Source organism: Toxotes jaculatrix, chromosome 6, assembly GCF_017976425.1.
Source record: "Toxotes jaculatrix isolate fToxJac2 chromosome 6, fToxJac2.pri, whole genome shotgun sequence".
Lineage (NCBI taxonomy): Eukaryota > Metazoa > Chordata > Actinopteri > Toxotidae > Toxotes > Toxotes jaculatrix.
Genome location: NC_054399.1, coordinates 30,064,043 through 30,084,937, shown reverse-complemented (window position 1 = coordinate 30,084,937; position 20,895 = coordinate 30,064,043). Strand labels below are relative to the sequence as shown.

At 37.8% G+C, this 20,895-nt stretch overlaps 2 protein-coding genes across 6 annotated transcripts; one reads left to right on the top strand and one right to left on the bottom strand.

Moving 5' to 3' along the window:
- Positions 1–12,883: 12,883 nt before the first annotated feature.
- LOC121183714 lies at positions 12,884–16,115 on the bottom strand. Its single transcript, XM_041040904.1, has 6 exons — positions 15,806–16,115; positions 14,956–15,092; positions 14,495–14,735; positions 14,018–14,160; positions 13,696–13,915; positions 12,884–13,297 (listed from the first exon to the last, which is right to left on the bottom strand). Exons 1-6 carry the CDS (start codon positions 16,098–16,100, stop codon positions 13,164–13,166), a joined length of 1,170 nt encoding a protein of 389 aa, XP_040896838.1. The 5' UTR covers positions 16,101–16,115; the 3' UTR covers positions 12,884–13,163.
- Positions 16,116–16,218: 103 nt separating this feature from the next.
- On the top strand, positions 16,219–20,479 carry LOC121183713. Of its 5 annotated transcripts, none has more exons than XM_041040903.1 (7): positions 16,219–16,316; positions 16,716–16,761; positions 16,911–16,976; positions 17,074–17,145; positions 17,347–17,424; positions 17,539–17,598; positions 17,820–20,479. In XM_041040903.1, exons 1-7 carry the CDS (start codon positions 16,234–16,236, stop codon positions 20,238–20,240), a joined length of 2,826 nt encoding a protein of 941 aa, XP_040896837.1. In that variant the 5' UTR covers positions 16,219–16,233; the 3' UTR covers positions 20,241–20,479. The 5 variants fall into 5 exon arrangements, with proteins under 5 accessions (XP_040896837.1, XP_040896834.1, XP_040896835.1 ...); XM_041040900.1 differs by having other exon boundaries at positions 17,071–17,145; XM_041040901.1 differs by having other exon boundaries at positions 16,908–16,976.
- Positions 20,480–20,895: the final 416 nt, after the last annotated feature.

The window sequence follows — 20,895 nt, the reverse complement described above, 5'->3', positions numbered from 1 at the left end:
TGGCAGATCATCGAGTGAGCATGTTGTAGATTTTAGTTGTTTGACAAGTTCTGTAAGTGCTGTATTATCTAGCAGGTTAAAATGTGCTAGGCTAACTGGTGGACAGGAAGGCAGAAGTGACATCATCATTTTACCTGAGCTGGAACTACAAACTGTTTGTCTTATTTTTGATATTTTGTCTGTGAAAAACAGTGCAAAGTCATTGCATGATCTTTCGGAGAGCAGTTCAGGTGGGACTGATACTTCTGGGTTTGTCAGTCTGTCTATAACAGAAAGCAACGTGTGAGCATTGTTACTGTTTCTATCAATAATGTCAGAAAAAAAGGATTGTCTTGCCACTTTCAGTTCTTGGTTGTAGTTATGTAGGCTTTCTTTGTAGATGTCATAATAGACCTGGAGTTTATTTTTTCGCCATCTGCGTTCTGCCTGCCTGCAGATTCTTTTTTGAGCTTTAACCAGTGTAGCATTTCTCCAAGGTGGCTTTTTCCTTCCTGATAGAACTTTGGTCTTGAACGGGGCAATTGGATCGATAATAGTTTTAACTTTGGAAATGAAACTATTTACAAGGTCATCAACGGGAGCCGTGGGCAGGGTTGGTGATGGTACAAATGCCTGAGTGAATGCTGCACAGGTGTTATCATTAATACAGCGTTTTCTGACCACCTTTTCTTCAGCTTTGTTATGATTAGCAGGTGTGATGGTTTTAAAAGAAACACAGTAGTGATCAGAAAGAGCAACATCAGTCACCACAACCTCAGAAATATTGAGACCTTTTGAAATAATTAGATCCAATATATGTCCCTTGTTGTGTGTTGGATCTGTTACATGCTGCAAAAGTCCAAAGTTGTCCAGGATGTTGAAGAGTTCTTTAGCACTTCCATCTTTAGGATTGTCAACATGGATATTAAAGTCACCCACTACAATAACACAATCGAAATCAATGCATACAATAGAAAGCAGTTTGGCAAACTCATCAAAAAACATTGTGTTGTACTTTGGGGTTTTGTAGATGGTTATGAATATTGCTTGGTAGGAGGATTTTACTTGAAGAGCAACATATTCAAAAGAGTCAAACTTTCCATAGGATGTCTTCTTGCATTGGAGGCTGTCATTGAACAAAATGGCGACTCCTCCTCCTTTCTTGTGCAGTCTAGCTTCACTCACAAAACTAAAGTTAGGAGGAGCTGACTCGATAAGAACTGCTGCACTGTTATCTTGCCCCAGCCATGTTTCAGTTAAAAACATAAAATCAAGGTTGTGCTTTTGAATAAAATCATTAATTAAGAATGATTTGCCTGCCAGGGATCTGATATTTAAAAGAGCTAAGTTTAGTTTACTAAAACCCATGACCTGTCCATATTCTGGGACAGACTGTGGCTGAAATGGAATAGGTTTTAGGTTTGTTGATGTATTTATTAAAAATTGACACTTTCTTTTCCTTTTTCTTATCAAAATCGGCACTTTGTGTCCTGGCTTTTCCTTGGAAACGTCAGGAAGAACATTTACTTTACTGTGGGAGAGTGTACTCTCCCTGGGCCTCGGGTTGATAGAGGGATTATTGTGGCTATATGTCCTCAAACAGCAGAGACCCTGGGCATCCTAGTTCCTGATAGCAGTCTTGGTGCTTTTAAAGGCCTTAGCAACCAGTGGTCTGGGTGGGGGTCGAGGAGGCCTAGATGGTGTGTTTAGCGGAGTGGAAGAAGGAGGGGTGGGTTCAGTTGACCTGAGCTGCATAGTTTGTGGGGAAGAAGGGGAGGGGATACTGCATCTGGGGGGCTTTGGAGGTGGTGTCCGGGGGGATGCTGGTTGGGGTTGCAGTGTTGATGATAGTAGCACCCTTGATCTGGCTAGGTTGGGAGTTAGAGGAACCATTTTTATCCCAGACTTCACCAGACTCTCCATGTGACTTGGAAATCCGAGGGGTGAAGCAGGCGGGGAGATGGATGTTGGGGAGTCGGAGGAGGATGCAGTTGAGGGGGTACAGGGCTGTAGAGGAGGACGTGGGATGGGGAGATCCATGTGGAGGGCCAGTGAAGCAGTCCTGTCGTTGTCACCATGCAGCTGTTGCTCTCTCTGCGGTAGAGTTGGTGGAGTAGGGGTGTTGTCTCTCCTTGGGTGATGTTCACTCTGCATTTGAGCTTTAGGCTGGCCCCGAGGAAGGTCAGAAGGGGTTTGGTGCCTCAGTGAGTGGAGAAAGTGATCTGTTAGTCGCCTCAGTCCACGTCCATTCAGATGAGGGCCCTTTCCTTTGAAGAGGTTGTCACGTTCTCAAAACAGGTTGAAGTTGTCAATAAAGTTCATTCCTTTTGTTTCACAGGCTTTGGCCAGCCATGTATTCAGTGCAAGCAGGCGGCTGAATTTATTTATTCTTCTATCAATGTTTGGGAGCGGCCCGCTGATGAAAAATTGAACATCTGATTTATTGACCATCTCTAAGAGTGCAGAGAAGTCTTTTTTTAGAACTTCTGATTCGCCCCTCTTTGTATCAACTGCACCCACATGCAGAATGATATGTTTGACTCCTGGATGGTTTGATATGACCTGGGGGAGAAGTCCAGCGATATCAGTGACCATGGCACTGGGATAACTGCATGTGTGGATTCTTTCATTCCTTAGGAGGAAAGTGTCTGTGGAATGTCCTAGCATCATCACCCTCTATAACAAGTTCATGGGTGGTGTTGATGCACTTGATACCCTAATCGCCTACTACCGCATCCACATCAGGTCTAAGAAGTACTACCACCGATTCTTCTTTCACTTCGTGGACATGGTGGTTGTCAACAGCTGGTTGCTCTATCGGCGTGATTGTGACAATATGAATGTTCCACGGAAGAAGCAGAAGGACTTGGTGGCTTTCAGGCTTTCCATTGCATAGGCCCTCTGCATGCAAGGCAAAGATCTGTCGGCCAAAAAGGGTGGGCGGCATTCGTCTGACGTAGAGCGAGAGTTCCAGAAGAAGCAGCGCAGGGGACCAACTAAGGCTATTCCCACACAAGATGTCTGTGCTGATGCTGTGGGTCACTGGCCGCAAATCGACATTGTGCGGCAACGCTGCAAATTCCCTAAGTGCACGGGCCACACTGGCATCAAGCGTACAAAATGTGACGTTCACCTGTGCCTAAACAAGAACAAAAACTGCTTCTGTGCATTCCACGAATGAGAAAAAGAAAAATAACATTTTGCATTGTTATGTTACACTGTTGCAGATTTATATAAATAAATGAGTTTAAAAAAAGGTCAATAAATAAAACATTGTTTTTTACTGTTATACTACTGTGTTATTGTTATATTATTATGCCTGCTGTTGCAAATTTGCAACATACCAAAATTCCTATATATTTTTTGTGCAAAAGTAAAATTAATAATCTCAACATTATTTACCATCTAATTAAAGGCAAAAACACACATAAAACATTTTTTTAAATACAGCTATATAAATTCAGGCATTAAGGGGTTGAGAGTATACAGATTGCTCTCTGAAGGTGTTCTATGCTGCACTTGAAGATAAGGTCAGAAGTTTCAGTAATTTTTAATGTTTACAACATTAACATTAAAATTGATTACAGAAACTTAGTGTATCCAGTTGTTTGTATATGACAGCTGTTATACAGTAATAAATGTTGTAATAAACTAATAACTCTCTTTCCTTATTTATTAAAATTAAGGCAATGCTAACTAATTATTTGAAGTGGATTGCAGAAATAATTTGTCTAATGAGAATAAATTAATTCAAATCAAAAAATTTTATTTTTTATTTTAAATGTTACTCATTTTAATTAAGTATGATGTGGTCAATATCCTGCTATTTGACACAATGGTTAAACTCAAATGTTTTGCTTTTTCTTGTAGACTCTACTTCATTTTTTAGCATACAGTAAAATACATAATACCGATTTTTACCAACTCAAAATACCAAGAAGTTCACTAAACTTGCAAAAAGTATGTTGCCTTATTTTTTTTTTGAGTTGAATCTAAGTAACAGTTTTTACAGTGTAACAACCAACAAACTTTTTACATCACATCCCTTTGTCCACAAGCTCCTGGCCAAAAACATGAGCCAGCTGGGCACCACCAACAAAAATAAATGCTCTCTGCCTCCTCATGTGCACCAGAAAGCTGGACTCAGGACACAAAAGTGATGCGAAGTGACAGGGCTATACGCTCACTATCAGGCAATAGAGAAGATACAATGATGTAAAAACAAAGCCAGAGACAGTTCACTACTACAGCGCAGAGGTGGGAGTGGGACATGCTGGACAAGATGGTGAGGCAATACACAGGGGATATGGCTGCACTGAATGCATGGGTCCTGTACTGTAGCTAACCCCTAACCCATGGAATCAAATACAACCCGGCGAGTCTTTATCCTGGAGCTCTGCAAGCCGTTATGGAGTGAGCACATCACTAGGCCAACACAAACACTGAGAGGCATATCTTGCCAACCATGCCCAAAGAGAAGCGAAAGAATTGTGGTGTTTGCAAATGCGCAAAAAAAAAAAAAAAGGTGCATAAAGTGCCCACATGCAGTTTATGGACAGGTTGGTAAGGCAGTTTCGCAGTTGTCATGCAGCAGCTACTCAGGCCTACATGGTGGTGTTCACCGCTTCAAATTTATTTGGTGTCTGTGTGTGAGAGAAAGGCTGAGAGAGTGAGAGAGAGAGAGGGAGAGGAAGAGCGAGGGCGCTCCATTTCTTTATTCCCGGTATAAAACTTATTGTTTAGCTGTCATTATTATTTTATATTTTGTAAAAACAGGGTCTCAAAACTAAATTACTTGAGCTGTTTACACAATTCAACTGAACTATACAGTAAAATTATCATGTTAAGCAGAGGTAACTCAATGATACAGATGTTTCATTTCTGTAAGTGAGGGACAGTGGCGGTTTTTGGAATATGGAATATGTATATATTCTATATTTCATTTGTATATTATTCTTTTCTTTATTATTCTAAAATAATAAAATTATATTGTTTTTATTTTTATATAATTGTTATTCTCTGTGTTGTTATGTGTGATTGTGTATATTTTTTGCCACTTTTATGTATATAGAGTATATTTATTTAATTTCTGATAACTTTAATTTCTAAATTATTTTGGCAATGTTGGAGTTGGAGATTGTTATAAATATTGTTATAATAAAACATGGCTGTTCGTGGATTAGGGGTTAGGGTTTAGGGTTAGAGTTAGGGTTGGGGGGGGTGCTCAGAGGGGGTCTTGCCCAGGGAGTAATTCAATGTAGAACCGCCACTGGTGAGGGGAGGGGCTCACTGAATTTGAACTCAGCAGCATGATAAGACAAATCTGGTCGGAGGAGTCTGATGGGTGCTAGTCCAACTGCGGCGAACCATGGACATAACAACAAGTGAGATGGTGAGTGTGTGAAGCAACTAATGTGCTGACTAAAGTCGGATAACCTGAATGCTAATATTTTCTGTCAGCTTAAAATGCTACATTAGTCAGTGATAGTCAGTGATAGTGTGCTATCATTTTCATTTTTCTGTAGCTTTGCGCTTTAAAAAGATAATTTCAGAAAACTTTATGTGAAAAGTCATTTCTCCAAACACCAGTCTAGGGTTAACAAGTCAGGTAAATGCTAATAGTATCTATTTATCACTAATGTAAAAATACTGTTAGCATTTACCTGACTTGTTAGCATGCTAATGTTAATATTAAATATTGGCTTGTGGTGTAAAAAGCCAATTTAAATTATTGGGTAAACGCTAGTTAACTTAATAATGATAGTAGTAACGATAGCATACTAACTTTTTTTCTGATGGCTGTGAAGTTATTTCTCAGTAGACAGTCCCGATGGCAACTTGTCAGGAAACCTCTAACGTTAGCTTAACAGTAGTGCAAGGGTGTGGCCCTCAACACTCTCCTGTCAGCTTGCGGTTATAAACATTTTTCACTCCTTTGAGACAGCGGTGGATCTTTGAAATCTACTGTAATTGCACTAAGTTGTACCAATAGTTTATGTGCTTCAGTGTTTTACAGTATTAGCTTGGATTCACTTCAGGAAATTTTACATTTTTCTGAGGTAAAATTCTTTTTTGCCAAAGGAGTCGGGTGGCATCAGAGTGATATCTGACTTGTATATAGCAGTTTCCCATCATAAAAAGTGGACTGATGAACAAATTACAACTAAATGAAATTGATTTTTCTTTTTGGTGGCTAAGATATGTTGTGGCAATGACTGTGCCCACAATTGTGCGATTTCTATTGCTCATCTGACACTGATGCCCTCAGACACAGCAATATTCAGTCTTGAAATGTAGTGTGTGAAAGAGCATTTTCTGTATTTTTCAGGTGTGCACAGAGTTCATCAGAATTGTTAGCAAGAACCTCAAGCAGGAATTCTATGATATGAGATAGATAGATCGACACAGTTCTCATCTTATAAAGATTTTTCGATCCAAAAGAGGGAAGGTTGGCCAGTTGCTGACAGAGCTTTCATAACAAACCAAGATTAGTTCATAACCATTATACAGGACTAATGCTATTCAGATTGTTTTTGTTTTGATATGTAATAACAAGCCAGAAAAAGTGTGATTGTATTATCCTATCAAATCCTTGAAATATGATGATGATGATGATGAAGTTTAAGAGTTTAGTTTTTAGTTTTAGAGTTTTTAGTTTAAGAACGTGGGAATCTTAAATAGTGCAATTGAATTGAAGTAGTTATTTGTTTGTTCAAATTTTAGGTCCATATTTCATTTCTTAATTGTGTTGTCATTTTATACCCCAAAAGACTATGGAGCCAACAGACATACAGACTCTGGTCCTCAGAGGGCTTCCAATCATCCTTGGAGACAACCCCACAGAATTCTACAAAACAGGCGTAAGTAACTTTTCCTTCAAAGTAAAAACTGAAATAGACATGGGTCATTGAACAAGCTTTGTTTGTGTTGTGCAATAATGAATTGCTCTTTTAATATAGTTTGTCAACATTGTATGCTATATGACGAATATTTTTACTGCTCAACACTGCTTCCAGACAATCATTTCCAGTTAACTACAATTTCTCTTATCACCCAGAACGCCAGTGCATTGAGGCTATATAGGTTTTCTTTGGAGCCGACACCGTAAATAATTTACACTCAGGAACCGTAATCGAAGACACCCTATGTAAACTCGTTGGTCCCTCTGTTTGTTAAATTTAATCCATCAATCAATAACAAATTCACACCTTCCCTCGTGTGTAACTCTTACGTGATTTAGCTACATAGTAAACATTGATGGTTATTAATTGAGGAAGATAACCATTACGCTCTTATGTTTATTTGCTTATCATTTCTTAAGGCGATGACTTATTAGGTCAGGTTGACACTGCGCCCCTTTTCTAAGATCATCATAGAAGGAGAAGTCATGATGAACACCAAAGATCTCCCAAAAGCAATGTACATTCTCTTTGGACTTACATACGCACTTCATTTTAACTATCCCAAGTCTATGAAGCTCACATTCCAGTTCATCAACAGTTACTCCTCGAGTTGGGCAACCAAGAACTAAAACCAAGATTGCAAGCATTGAAAAACCAGCTTGCCATGTAAAGAAAAGCTTTGTCAAGTGTACTGTGTCAATGTACAGTCAAGGGGTAGCTATATATTGTATACTCCTGTCCAAAGCTTAACCACATTAACTGTTTTGGTGGAGCATGAGATATAACTAAAAATGAATGTCTTGGTAACTGTTTTTACCCACTGTTTATATGCATGTTCAAACCCCATGTTGCTATTTAGCTAGTCAGTAAACACCTTTAAGCATTTTTATTTTGTTTTACTCTGTGTATTTAGGCTGTGGGGGTATGTTTTTTTTTTTTTTTAATAATCAATAACTTGTTTGAAGTTTATTGAGGTACAGGAATGTCCAGACACTTGTGTTTTACCGTAGGAGATGGCTTTGGTTTAAGGTAGCAGGTTTCCACACAATTCGCAAGTAAAGTCAGCTAACTCGGGTTTAAGAGTATGGGGTTTATTAAACTTAAACTTAAACTTAAACTAATAGCTACTCAATTTTTTTGGTGAAACATTTTTATACTTGAAATTAAATTTAAAAGCTGTGAAATCATATAAATTTACCTTTATGAATTGAGTAAACATATATAAAAAAAATAAGTTGGTCTGAATAACTACATTTAATTTAATTGCAAGTAAAATTCAGTAGATATGATTGAAATTACATGTATATGTCAATGTAACCGAAAAAGACCTGTATTTTTACCTGAATTAACCCAATACTTAACTTGGGGGCAATAGTACAGGTGATGAAAGCAAAATACAAATATAAAGCCACTGGACACACATTAACAGTCTCATTTAACATTTATTCGTAAAATATGACCAATATCATAAGTCTACCCTTGACCATGTAGAATCCAACTGTAGAAATTAAATAGTGATAGTACAGTTAACATCCTGGTGTGGATCACAAAGAATAGGTAAATAATCATAATAATCTTTTTAAAATTGTAAGAGGAAGTGTTCCTTGTAATCACATTATAGCAGCAACCAATGCACACAGGTAATTTTTCAGTCTCTGAACCTTCCAGGATCCAGCTCCAGCAGTCATTTTTGGAATACCTCAAAACTGTGGGTACTTGGGGTAATTGAGATCTAGGGCATAGGTTAGCCCCAACAGACAGCAGCAGGCTCTGCCAAGATTTCCAAAACCTCTGAGGACAGTGATGCCCTCAATAACAATCCCAATCTCAGTAGGTTCATTGACTGATGCATATGGGTTCCACAGCAGGCAGATCTTAATCAGTTCTTCTGCCAGCACTTCTTGTACAATGACTGGTGCACCGGCAGTACTCTGCAAACACAGAAAACTGATTAGGACTCACTCTCAGCCTGCATTTTACAAGACCGAGACACACAAAGTTTATGATCTTGCCAAAAAGTCGTATGTGATTACACTGGCTGAAATTTCCAGGATTTCTTATCCAACAATTTGTAGGTAGCCTATGACAATATAAACATTCTAAGCTTTATTAAATAATTAAGATTTCATAATTACATTTCTATTTTTAGAATTGTTTACAGTAGCTCATCCCAAATACTGTTTTCTCTTAAGGGCATCACTGTTTACACCGCTCAAGAAACCTTGAGCAGAACCTGGCTCAGATGGGGGACCCTCCTGCCGATGGCCGGGCTGGGTGAAAAGAGGAAAAGTATTCTATACATGGGCAACTTTAAATTAACATGCCACCACTCTTGCCACATTTGTGTTACTTTCAGTCTGTGAGAGCAACTTTAGAACAAACATTTGAAAACATCCTATTGATCAAGGCACTAACATAGATGAGACATTGGATGACAACTTTTCATGTTTGGTGAATGGGGATTCCACTCTGCAGAACAGAAAATCTTTCATAAACTAATAAAACATATTTTTCCACATCAGTTTAAGTTGGGATTTAGATTTGTGGAAGAATATGAAATTGATTAAGAATAACAAAACAATGAAAATTTGGTTAGAAATGCACTGACTGCAATTTTCTTGGCCAATTCTGATTTCCCTTTTTCTTGTGTGTGTGTGTGTGTGTGTGTGTGTGCGTGTGTGTGTGTGTGTGTGTGTGCGTACAAGTGTGAACTGCTGGTTTCAAGATTTCAGTTTCAGAATTAAATAAAACTTTGCAATTTCCCCCAAACTACACTAATCACTACACTGCCATAATTCAAAAATTTTACTCATCACTTTGGCCTTTTCACTGCTCATACAAAAGAAAGACAGCAGTAGCTGCTGGCTCTGACTAGCTTTAGTGCTAGCAGCTTTCCCTTTGGTCAGCCCATGATATGTTGACGTATGGCTATGACATTATGGCCTGTGCTCTGACTGTATGACACTGTGAGCTTTGCTGATAAGCAAGATATGAATAAGATGGAGCCTAAGAAGGGATAAAGGAGTGATGTTACTAGTATTATTAAATATTAAATAAACATAGTTAATGTAACAAACTTGACTATTATGAAGAAAAGTTATAATTGAGGCAGGTGGGTGATTACTATCTGGAGTAGAACATTCATCTGGGATCGATGTTGCTCTCCAAGTTACTAAACAGTTACTAAACAAGTTACTAAAATTTACCTTCTCTTTTGTTCAAACCTGCCTTTCTCTTTTCTTCCTCAGTGGTGTTGGTTCTGTAAAACAGATGCTGAAAACATTTTTGACTTCAGTTTGATAGCTGCAGCCATTTTCAAATCTTTCCTCAAAATATGAATACATATGTTTAGTTGGGCAAATAAAGCACTTGTATTAAGAAAATAAATACAATGCCTAATAAGCAAAATTATGCAAAGACTTGATATGAATGTTCATATCAATTTACAGCTACCATACCGTTGACACAGTTCTGTGACTTCCACATTCTTCACTCTCCAGTTTTTCCTACCCAAATATAAATGTGTATATGTGTGTGTCTCCCCACCCCGACTCCCCCAAACTTGAGAGGCCACACATGCTAGCACAACCATAGATATCAGCGAAGTGTAAAAGAGAACTCTCTGCATATTTCCCATTCATTTGGCTTAAACGTTTAACCAATATGAAAACAACTGCCTTTGTTTCACGAGTAAAGCTAACATTACACCATGCTACTTTCACTGGTCGTGCTAGCTTCTCTCTCCATGCCATGATAGCTTAAGTAACAACGGCATGGCTGTGGCACTGTTTTGAAAATAAATTTCTTACATAAATTAGGACGTGGTTACGTTGAGTGACAGCCCAAGCATCGGCTGGGTTAGGCGACAACATCCAGAGGCCTCCGGCTACCTCCAGCGGTTGACAGGGGCTGCAGTGTCTGTGTTTGTTTGCCAATGTTCGGATAGGTTTTTGTGACAATATGGCTTGTTGTAGTGTCGACTGTACTAACCGACCGTCGAAGGAGTCTGTGTTGCAGTTTTTTCGGTAAGTAAATTTCTCACAGCTAATGTTAGGAATGCTGTTGTGGTGTGTTCCGTGCTCTCAGAGTCCGTTTATTGCGGGAATACTAGGCTACAATTTTATTTCGTCTCATTTTTCTGTTTAAAAAGTCCGACATTGCATGGACAGAGCAGCTCCATCAGCAAGTGCTGCTGAGTGGATAGTGCAGAGGTCACTAACAGGCGGACCGCGGTCCAGGTCCGGACCCAGACCTACAATCAATAAATTATTGAGGGATTCTACATCATGACGCGGCGCTAATATTTTAACCAGCACAGCTTTTCTAGTCTTCACGGTATCTGTTTAGCGGACCTTACAGACCAATTGCATGCGAGTTAAGCCATCCCATGTGACGCTGCTCAGCCAATCAAATTTGAGAGTGAAAGTGCGACTCTGAACACAGAGATGAGAGAGGTGAGAGGTGAGTGACAGGTGAGCCGGAGAAAGGAAGAGAAGACAGAGAGACGAGTGAGCGGGAAATAACGAGAGAAGACAGATAGGCGAGTGAGCGGGAGACAGGAAGAAAAGACAGATGAGTGAGCGGGAGACAGCGAGAGAAGACAGAGAGGCGAGTGAGCGGGAGACAGCAAGCGATGACAGAGAGACAAGTGAGCGGGAGACAGGAAGACAAGACAGAGAGACGAGTAAGCGTGAGACAGCGAGAGAAGACAGAGAGACAAGTGAGCAGGAGATAGGGAGAGGAGACAGAGAGACAAGTGAGCAGGAGACAGGGAGAGACGCCATTCCAGCCCAGATTTAAAGTCTTGACAGGAGAAGTTAGAGCTCAGTTCTTTCACTGAACAACAGAAAGTGGGGGCATAAAATATAAGAGAGAAAGAAAGAGAAACTGTAAAACTGTTCAGTTGTTAAGATGTGTTTATATTCATTTATTGTAAACATTTGTTGAGACAGTTTACAAAGAAAAAGGGAAACTCAAGCTGCTGGTATTTTATTTTTCTAAAATTAATCACTTTATTTGATTATTTATTTATTTTGCACAATTTTTCAAATGTTTTCTTTATTTTCTCTATTTTATTTTCAAATGCAGCCTTAACCCAATGAGAGAAAAAACATTATTATTATCATATGTATAGTTCAACGTACACATGTATACTTCACAACTTAAGTGACAATAAATATTTTTGAATTGTACTTTGTTGAATTTAAGTCAGTCAGTTGCAGAACTACGAGGCAACTCCTATATATATATATATATATAGTTATATATATAGTTATATATATAGACATTATGATGTTCCGGATCTTCGCTTGAAGAAATTTTCTCTCACTGGACCTCTTAAAATTTTAGTTGAATACCCCTGGGATAGTGGATGGAGACAGTGGTGAAAGCCGGTAAATATTAAATATTAAACATTTTAATATTATTATCATTATTGTTATATATTAGTTATTGATAGCAATGACAATAATAATAATGTTTTTAAAGTTTTAATATATTTTATTAATATGAAATAATAATTGTTTCACAGTTAAATAATAGGCTACACTGTAAACCCGCCCTTACGCAACAAAAATATATTTCTCAATATATTACATGACGATATATTTTATATGTAATTATATATTGTGAAATGCACGTACGAATATATCATGTGATATATTAAATAATAATATATTATATATGAGTTAGTGATATATTGCAGTATATGAAAATAATGCAATTATTGCCGTTTTCATATACTGAATAAATATATGTTGTTATACTATTTAAGATATTGTTATATATTGAAATTTGCCCCAATTTATATGAGATCATATATTGGAAGAGGTGTTGTAAATACATGTAAATATATATGTAATATATGAGATAATATACCTTAATGTACAAGATAATATAATCAGGTTTATATGGGAATATGTTTAAAATATGTTGAACAATATATTGGTGTATATATATACATAATATATTAAATATTATATAATTAGATAGTGTATGCACTGTATGTGAAACGCTTTAATATAACCATACATTTATACATGTACTCAGCAAATGGCAAACGGTTTGCCATATCATAATTAGTTCCAAGCCATAAAATCTTTTTATTTCATCCAATGGATGGAAACAACAACTACAATGAACAAATATACTTTAAAAATAAGTAAAACATTAACAAGAAGGCAACTGTCCTTCAAAAGTCTTGAGCACAACAAAAACAATTCCACAGTGGAAAAAATAGGACAACAGTCCTTTAGTGCAGTGTGGATCCCACATGCTAATTTATCAAGACCCACTCTGATTAGCCAGTCCTTCAGATGACTTTTTCTTCTCCTGGTGTCTTAACTCACAGATCCTTTTATTTATGGCCATCCGTATGTCTGGAATCTTCACCCCTGGGTGTTGCTGAACAACTGCATCTGTAAAAGATATTAAAATAAAAATGGCATCCACAATGTTGGCCTCTGATTGTTGCAAAAGATAAGATGAGATACTGGTAATATTTTTCTTGTATACCTTGTTCTTGTTCCACGGTGGGTTATATATGACTAGTTTATATAACTAGACAAGTCTGAAATCAGAGTTGACTACTATTAAAGCTACTAGAGGGGATCTGTTTTAATAGTGAGAAAATGTTTTATGTATTCCAACTAGACAGAGGAAAATGATTTGTATCTAAAAGAATAGCAAAGCTGTCAAAGCTTTTTATTCATCCATCTGTTTCGCTATTAGTACATTTCAGTCCTAAAGTGTTTGTTACCGTTTACAAAAACTTTAAAAATGTATGATTCCATTAAAAATAAATTCTTAGTCTTACTGAGTAAAGCTTGAAGCTTCTTGGGGTCCAGAGGTTGACGTCTCTCTGCAGATGGATCGACCTTGTTGACCCCTCCCGTTAGGTTGGACTTCAGTAGCACATCAATGCTGAACAGGCCCAGTAGGAGGGTGCGGGCCATTCCTTTCGCTGTGGATTGCGCTTTTGCAGTTTCCCAACAATGGGCAGACACTCTGGTGGAGTCATCCTTCCCTAGTTGCACCTAATTCATTGAAGAAGGAAAGACATAAAAGAATAAATACAAAGAAAATCACCAGTAACTGAATGTTTCATGTTTTTAACTGATAACAAAAAATGTATTTACTGATGCTGGTTTGGGAGATGTAGGTTGAGCAGGTGACGGTAAAGCAACACTGGCCTCATGTTCGCTTTCACCTTCGTAGCTTGAGCTCTCTGTGATCTTATACGAAATGAGGGTCTTCACAGCTGCCAAGAGTGATGGAATTTCTGGAAAATATGGCCCACCAAATTTACTACTAAGGAACCCCAAAGATGTTATGAATACCTAACAGGAAAAAAAAATTACACATCTGTTCATTTTTTTGGTGTCTCAAAGTGTGTGAGGGGTTAGGAAGGCATTACAGGTTTACTGCCACCCCCATGTTTGCCTTAGGGGGGTAGCAAACACCAATCCAGTGTTTATACTACATAAACCCTACACTATATGTGTAGATTTCCTCTAAAATATAGACACAGATATATTTAAGAATAACATCAAAAACAAGGAGCCAGTGGTTTATACAATGTAAAATCCCTATTTTAATCAAAAACAGATAGTTGCCTTTAACTGCCATGTTCCGCAGCCTGACGTTCTCCTTATTTAAAGCCTTGAGTTGGGTCTCGAGATCTTTACAGGCTGCAGAAGATCCTACACTCTGCTGGTACCGCAGTCTTTTGTTCTCCTCCCTGAGGGCCCTGACCTCCTCCTCAAGTGCTTCTGCAGTATTCAATTGGCTGAGGTTAGGCTCTTCTTCAAGAACTTCTAATTCAGAATGTCTTGCAGCTATGAGTTTGTAGTTTTTCTGTTGGGTGAAAATCAAATGCATTTAGTATGAAACCAAAATTGATTAAAATTAATCATTAAGTTTAATAAGTTAATGAGTCTGAGTAGCCAGAGAGAACAGAAAACTCTACACAGAAAGGCCCCAGCCAGTTTGAACCCTTTCTATTTGTATTAGTGTGCACACAGCCCAACTACAAAACTGAAAAATTTAAATAGCGGTCATGAAAGAACCCCATTACCTTTTTTGAAACTTTTCCTACAGTTTCCTCCTGTGGGTCAAAGAAGAGTTTGTTGGGCACCCTCTTTCTCTTCTTGCTTTGAGGAAGGTCCTCTTGCAAGAGTCTCTGCTCAGCAATCTTGAGTGTAGATTCCTTTTCTATTAATATAAATATAGAGTTACAAGACAGAATGTAATGCCTAGAAACAGAACTATCTAGCTTTACATTACAACACTTTACTGTACAATTCTGTGCTGTTTAGTTTTGTGTTGTATTCCCTCTGCTTTTATATTATATATTTAGTATATATAAACACAGACTACATGATCATATTTTTGTCATTAATATGCGTTTAGTTTAGCATGATGTATAGACACGAAATTGATTTTCAGTTATGACAGTTCCAAACCTTAGCTGATATTCTTCAATTAAACAATTTTAAAATACATGTTAAATTTATGTTTCACTAATAATTAAAAATACATATGAAGCAAAACTTTATGTAACTGTGGCTGATAATTGCAAGTCCCCCTTCATTTAAACTTCACTTCAGCTAGCTAGATAACTAACATATAACAGCTAATGGCTAGTTCGCTAACGACCGTTAGCCACGTCAGCCCTGCTTCATTTGAATTTTTAGCTAGCCAACCTAACGGTCGCTAAAATATTAGCGGCTAATGGCTAAATAGCTAACGCCCGTTAGCTACATCAATCTAGCTTCATTTGAACTTTTAGCTAACGTTAGCTAGCTCGTCACTGTCCTGAAGCTAAAAGCCTACATAGAAAGTGACTTGGCCAATGATGAAAAATCTCAACAATTGCTTAATGTTGTAAGACTAACAAAGTAAAAAAATATAAGCACTGTACTTGCCCGCCAACTGCAAAATCTGTGCTGGTTCGACTCTCCAACCATTAGTGGGCCTCTTTCCACCAATGCTGCGGCACTCAATAAGGTATTCCGTTTTGGCGTTTTCCGGGTCGAAGTCCACAATCCAACTGACAGGAACAATGCTGAGAGCATTTTTATCCTCCCCCCTTAACCAGCTCACAAGCGCAAATTTCATCTTTTTAACGTACTCCTCCAACAACTGACAAGGTTCTACCGTAGCTTCACAGTTTACCCTAATATCTCTGGGCGTGGCCAGAACCTTGCCGTTCGCGGCCATTCGCCCATAAAAGTTTGCCGTTCAACGTGACCATGGTAGCAACAAGCTCGACCAATCAGAGACGTACACCTAACAGGATGTCAGCTGCCAATCAAATAGAAGAAAAAGAAGAATTTTTTTGAGAAGAGGAGGCATGGACGGAAGGAGGAGAAAATACACGGCTCCTGGTTCAGAATTCAATATTCCATCAAGAACAAGGAGATACTGGAAAAGGAGGTTTGTCAGTTACACCCACCTAGTGAAGTAACGTTATTAAACATTTATTCTGTATTTAGACATTGTTTATTTTAGTGTTGTAGTTAGCTAAAAGTAGCTAGTATGCAGAATGTTGGCTCGCAAACTTTATTTAAACGACCATGGCCGTTTTTGCAATGACCAATAAGGCAATCTGTAACGGAGCGCACACACATAAGTAAATAAATTAATAAATAAATAAGAGAGAGAGGGGGACATAATCAGTATTGCCGCTCATTTCCAGGTCAAGTTGTGCAGGCGGGAAGGGGCTTCATAACGTTTATATGGAGTGATAGTGACACATACATGTTGCCCATGCATGGACAGCCTCCGATAATAGACATTCAGTAAATTGAGACATATTTTTCATTTTTATGGTAGGAAACTGACTGAGGCCATCAACATGCATCAGTCAAACCAGGAAACGGTAGGTCATTAAATGAAATGCAGTTCTTCTTAATTAATATTTGTTAAGAAAGTTGAGCAAATAAGTAGTCTAATGCATATCAAACATACAACATACATAGCTATATACCATACACATGCTTTAAACTGTTCTCTATTCTTGAACAGCAGAACCTGGATCAGGATTCTGACCCTGACAGTGGCTCAGAAGACGCACATGATGGGGCTGAGATTCATGTAAGTAATCTGCTAATAACTACTACTTATCTACAGGTCTCTGTCTTTGACTATGTCTGTCAGCATTTCCTCTAAGACTTATGTTCTTCCACAGCAGAACCAGAATCAAAATTCCTCTGACAACGACTCTGACAGTGGCTCAGAAGACGCAAATGATAATGAGATTACTGTAAGTACAATGTACTGTTATTATATAAAACTACCTTGTAATAATCCACCTGCAAAGGGTGGCAGAAGACCCTCTATGTATTCTGATGTAAGTGTGTCCTTGAATGGTCCATTAATGATGTTTATAGCCAAGTTCTACTGGTCTCTATATTCACTATTTCACTGAAAACATTTCCTCAAAGACTTCTTTATTCTCGTACAGCTAAACCTAGATCAGGATTCCTCTGAGTACAACTCTGACAGTGGCTCAGAAAACACACATGATGGTGGGGAGATTCATGTAAGTAATCTGCTAATAACTACTACTAATACTACTGTTACTATTAATCTACAGGTTTCTGTCTTTGACTATGTCTGTCAGCATTTCTTCTAAGACTTCTCTATTTTTACACAGCAGAATGAGGATTCCTCTGACAACAGATCTGAAGATGCACATGAAGGTGATGACATTACAGTAAGTAATTTTAAAAGGGCCATTATCTCGCATAGGATTTTTATGACCTTAAGACTTTAACTGTTTTGCTTTCTTAGCTTTTTTTTTTAGACTAACCTAAGCCTTACTTTTATCATGTATACAACAATGCCACATATTAATATTTGTATAATTTTATGCAAATTTCCTAGTGCTTATGTTTGTCAGCTGTTCCATAGACTTACTGTATTTTCCCATTACAGAGCCTGCACACCAACCCTGAATCTGATGAACTGCCACCAAATTTGAGCCAAACAACAGAGTCATCAGTCTTCAGTTATGAGGACAGTGTCGATTTTGGTGTGTTTGAACCACTGTGGCTGTCTTTTACTGACTCTGAATCCATTGCCAGTGGAGAAGAAGACAGCACTGACAAGTCAGTAACTGAAGAATCACATTTAGGAGCACCCATTAATGAAAGGTTTCCTCCAGTAAACGATGAGCCACTTTACACAGGCTCACAACTATCCAAAGCTCAGAGTTTTTTACTTATACTTTCATATGCTTTGAGACACTCACTTACTGGTGTGGCCCTGTCTGATCTTTTAGATTTGATTAATATCCATTGTCCAGAAAATGTTCTAACTTCAAAGTATCTGTTCTTAAAAGAGCTTAACCCAATACAAGGTCACCTAGAATGTCACATATACTGTCCCAATTGTGAGTATTACATTGGTGACCAAGTCACTGAAGGGAGCTGTTCTGTATGTAACTCTGCATGGGATAGAAACAGCTCACTGAAGAATGGAAATTTCTTCCTGTACTTACCCATCCATACACAACTGGAACATCTTCTTCAAAGAGAAGATATAGCATGTTGTCTTAAGTCAGGAAATGGTACATGTAATCCAGAAACTTATGATGACATATGTTGTGGTAAAATGTATCATAGTCTGAACAAAGCTGGTGGCCCACTAGATAGTCCTCATGCATTCTCCTTAACATTAAATTGTGATGGAGTTCCAGTATTCAAATCATCCCAGTATGGAATCTGGCCATTACAAGGGATGGTAAATGAACTTCCTTATCTTGTCCGCAAAGAGAATGTTTTACTATTTGGCCTATGGTTTGGTACTAAAAAGCCGAATGTTAACACATTTTTAAAACCATTCACTCAAGAGTGTCAGTCACTGTCAACTGTTGGCTTCAAGTTACACAGAAACAACTCTGTGAATCATTGTAGAGTGATAGCAGCTGTTATAATGTGTGATTCAGTTGCCAGGCCCATTCTGCAAAACATGACCCAATTTAATGGTCATTACGGGTGCAGCCTTTGCTTACATCCTGGTGAACAAGTTCCAAAGGGAAATGGAACTGTTAGGGTTTATCCATACAAACATGTTCCAAAAAGGGATCATGCTTCAACCCTAACTGATGCAAGAGAAGCTGTGCGTACCGGACAATCCGTGAAAGGCATTAAAGGGCCTACATGTCTTGTCAACATCCCACACTTTGACATTATATCTGGAATGCCTCCTGACCATATGCATAATGTACATCTTGGAGTTGTTAGGCAAATGGCAAGCATGTGGCTGGATAGTGAACACCATGAGGAGCCATATTATATTGGTAATCGTATTCCTGAGCTCGACCACCAACTCTTGAGAATTAAACCACCTTGCAATATCACCCGAGTGCCCCGCTCTTTTCAGCAAAGGAAGTTCTGGAAAGCTAGTGAATGGCAGAACTGGTTACTTTTTTATAGCATCTTTGTGCTAAAGGGAATACTACCACATGCATTTTACCAGCACTGGTTAATCCTTGTCACCTTCATGTTCTTGCTTTGTAAAGACACTGTCACATCAGAGGGGTTAAAAAGATGTGAAAAACTAGTTGTTGAGTTTGTCAAACAGTTTGAAACACTGTATGGAAAGGAAAATGTGTCATTTAACGTACATTTATGTCTTCATTTGCCAGACTCTGTGAGAAATTGGGGACCTTTGTGGGCACATTCAGGATATATTTTTGAGTCTTTTAATGGGGAAATACTGAAGATGTTTCATGGCACCCAATGTGTTCCATTACAAATAATGAAACAATTCACATACAGACAAGTGTTGCCTCTTCTGAAAAAAAATGCACTGACAAATGCTGTGCCTAGATGTATACAGCTGTACAACAACTTGACTGGTGAAAAAAAGCTGAAGCTTTTTGAAAGAGTAGCAGATCAAGTTGTTACACTTGGTTTACACTATGTACGAAAACTTACTAAAGAAGAAGTACTGGCTATGAGAGAGAAACTTTCAGTCACCACGGATACAGTAGTGAAAATATTCAGTAGAACTTTAGTCAAAGGAGAACTGTATTACTCGGAGCAGTTCACTAGAGTAATGAAAAGGAATAGCTTCACTGTTTTGTTGGATAATGGACACATAATCACTGTGTATTATTACATTGTGGTAGAAAGACTGGATAACAGAAAATGTTTTGCTGTTGGAAAACAGTATGACAAATCACACAGTTTTGTGTTTTTAGACAATGTAGTTAGCTTGAAAAGAGTGTTACAGGGCAGGAAACAGGTTTTTGATGTGATGAAATTCAATAGGAAATGTATGTTAGTTGATCTGCCACAGTATGCCAACCTTTATGCATGTGTACCTCCACGTTTCAGTGTGGAGGACTGAAATGTTACGAATAAAAAGTGGACTCAAGAAAACATTTTGTATTTTTTGCTGCTGTTAGTGATTTGATTTATAATAGTCATCTACATTTTACAATATATCAATACATAGCCGTAGGTGGTCCATCCAGATGGCTAAATGTGTAATGTAAAAAATAATGGATATCATGCAAAATGTGATTTGGAGTTTGGAGTTCCAAAACTCTAAAAAATAATCCAAACTGTTATTAAAATGTTTCAATAAACATAATGCAGTTTTGTTTGCATAGCAATGTATTTTAAAATATATGAATCAATATATAGCAAATGTCATCCATCTATATATTTCTAAATATATGATTAAGTTTCTCATATACTGAAATATATTTCCTAATATATTGCAATATAAATTCTAGTATATTGCAATATACTTTTGTTTCGTAAGGGCGGATAAGTTGATTGTACTTAAACCATTTTCGTCAAGTGATTGCCTCAAACGGTTTAAGTTAATGACAGTTGACAAAATTAATTTGTTTAAGTACAGTCAACTTAAATGTGCAATAGTCAGAATTTACATTTTCAAGTTATATACACTTAAATGGTTTAATTAATCAGCAATCGAAATGAATTGTGGGTTCTACTTAAAAGTATTTATAGTCAAAACTTACTATTTTAAGTTA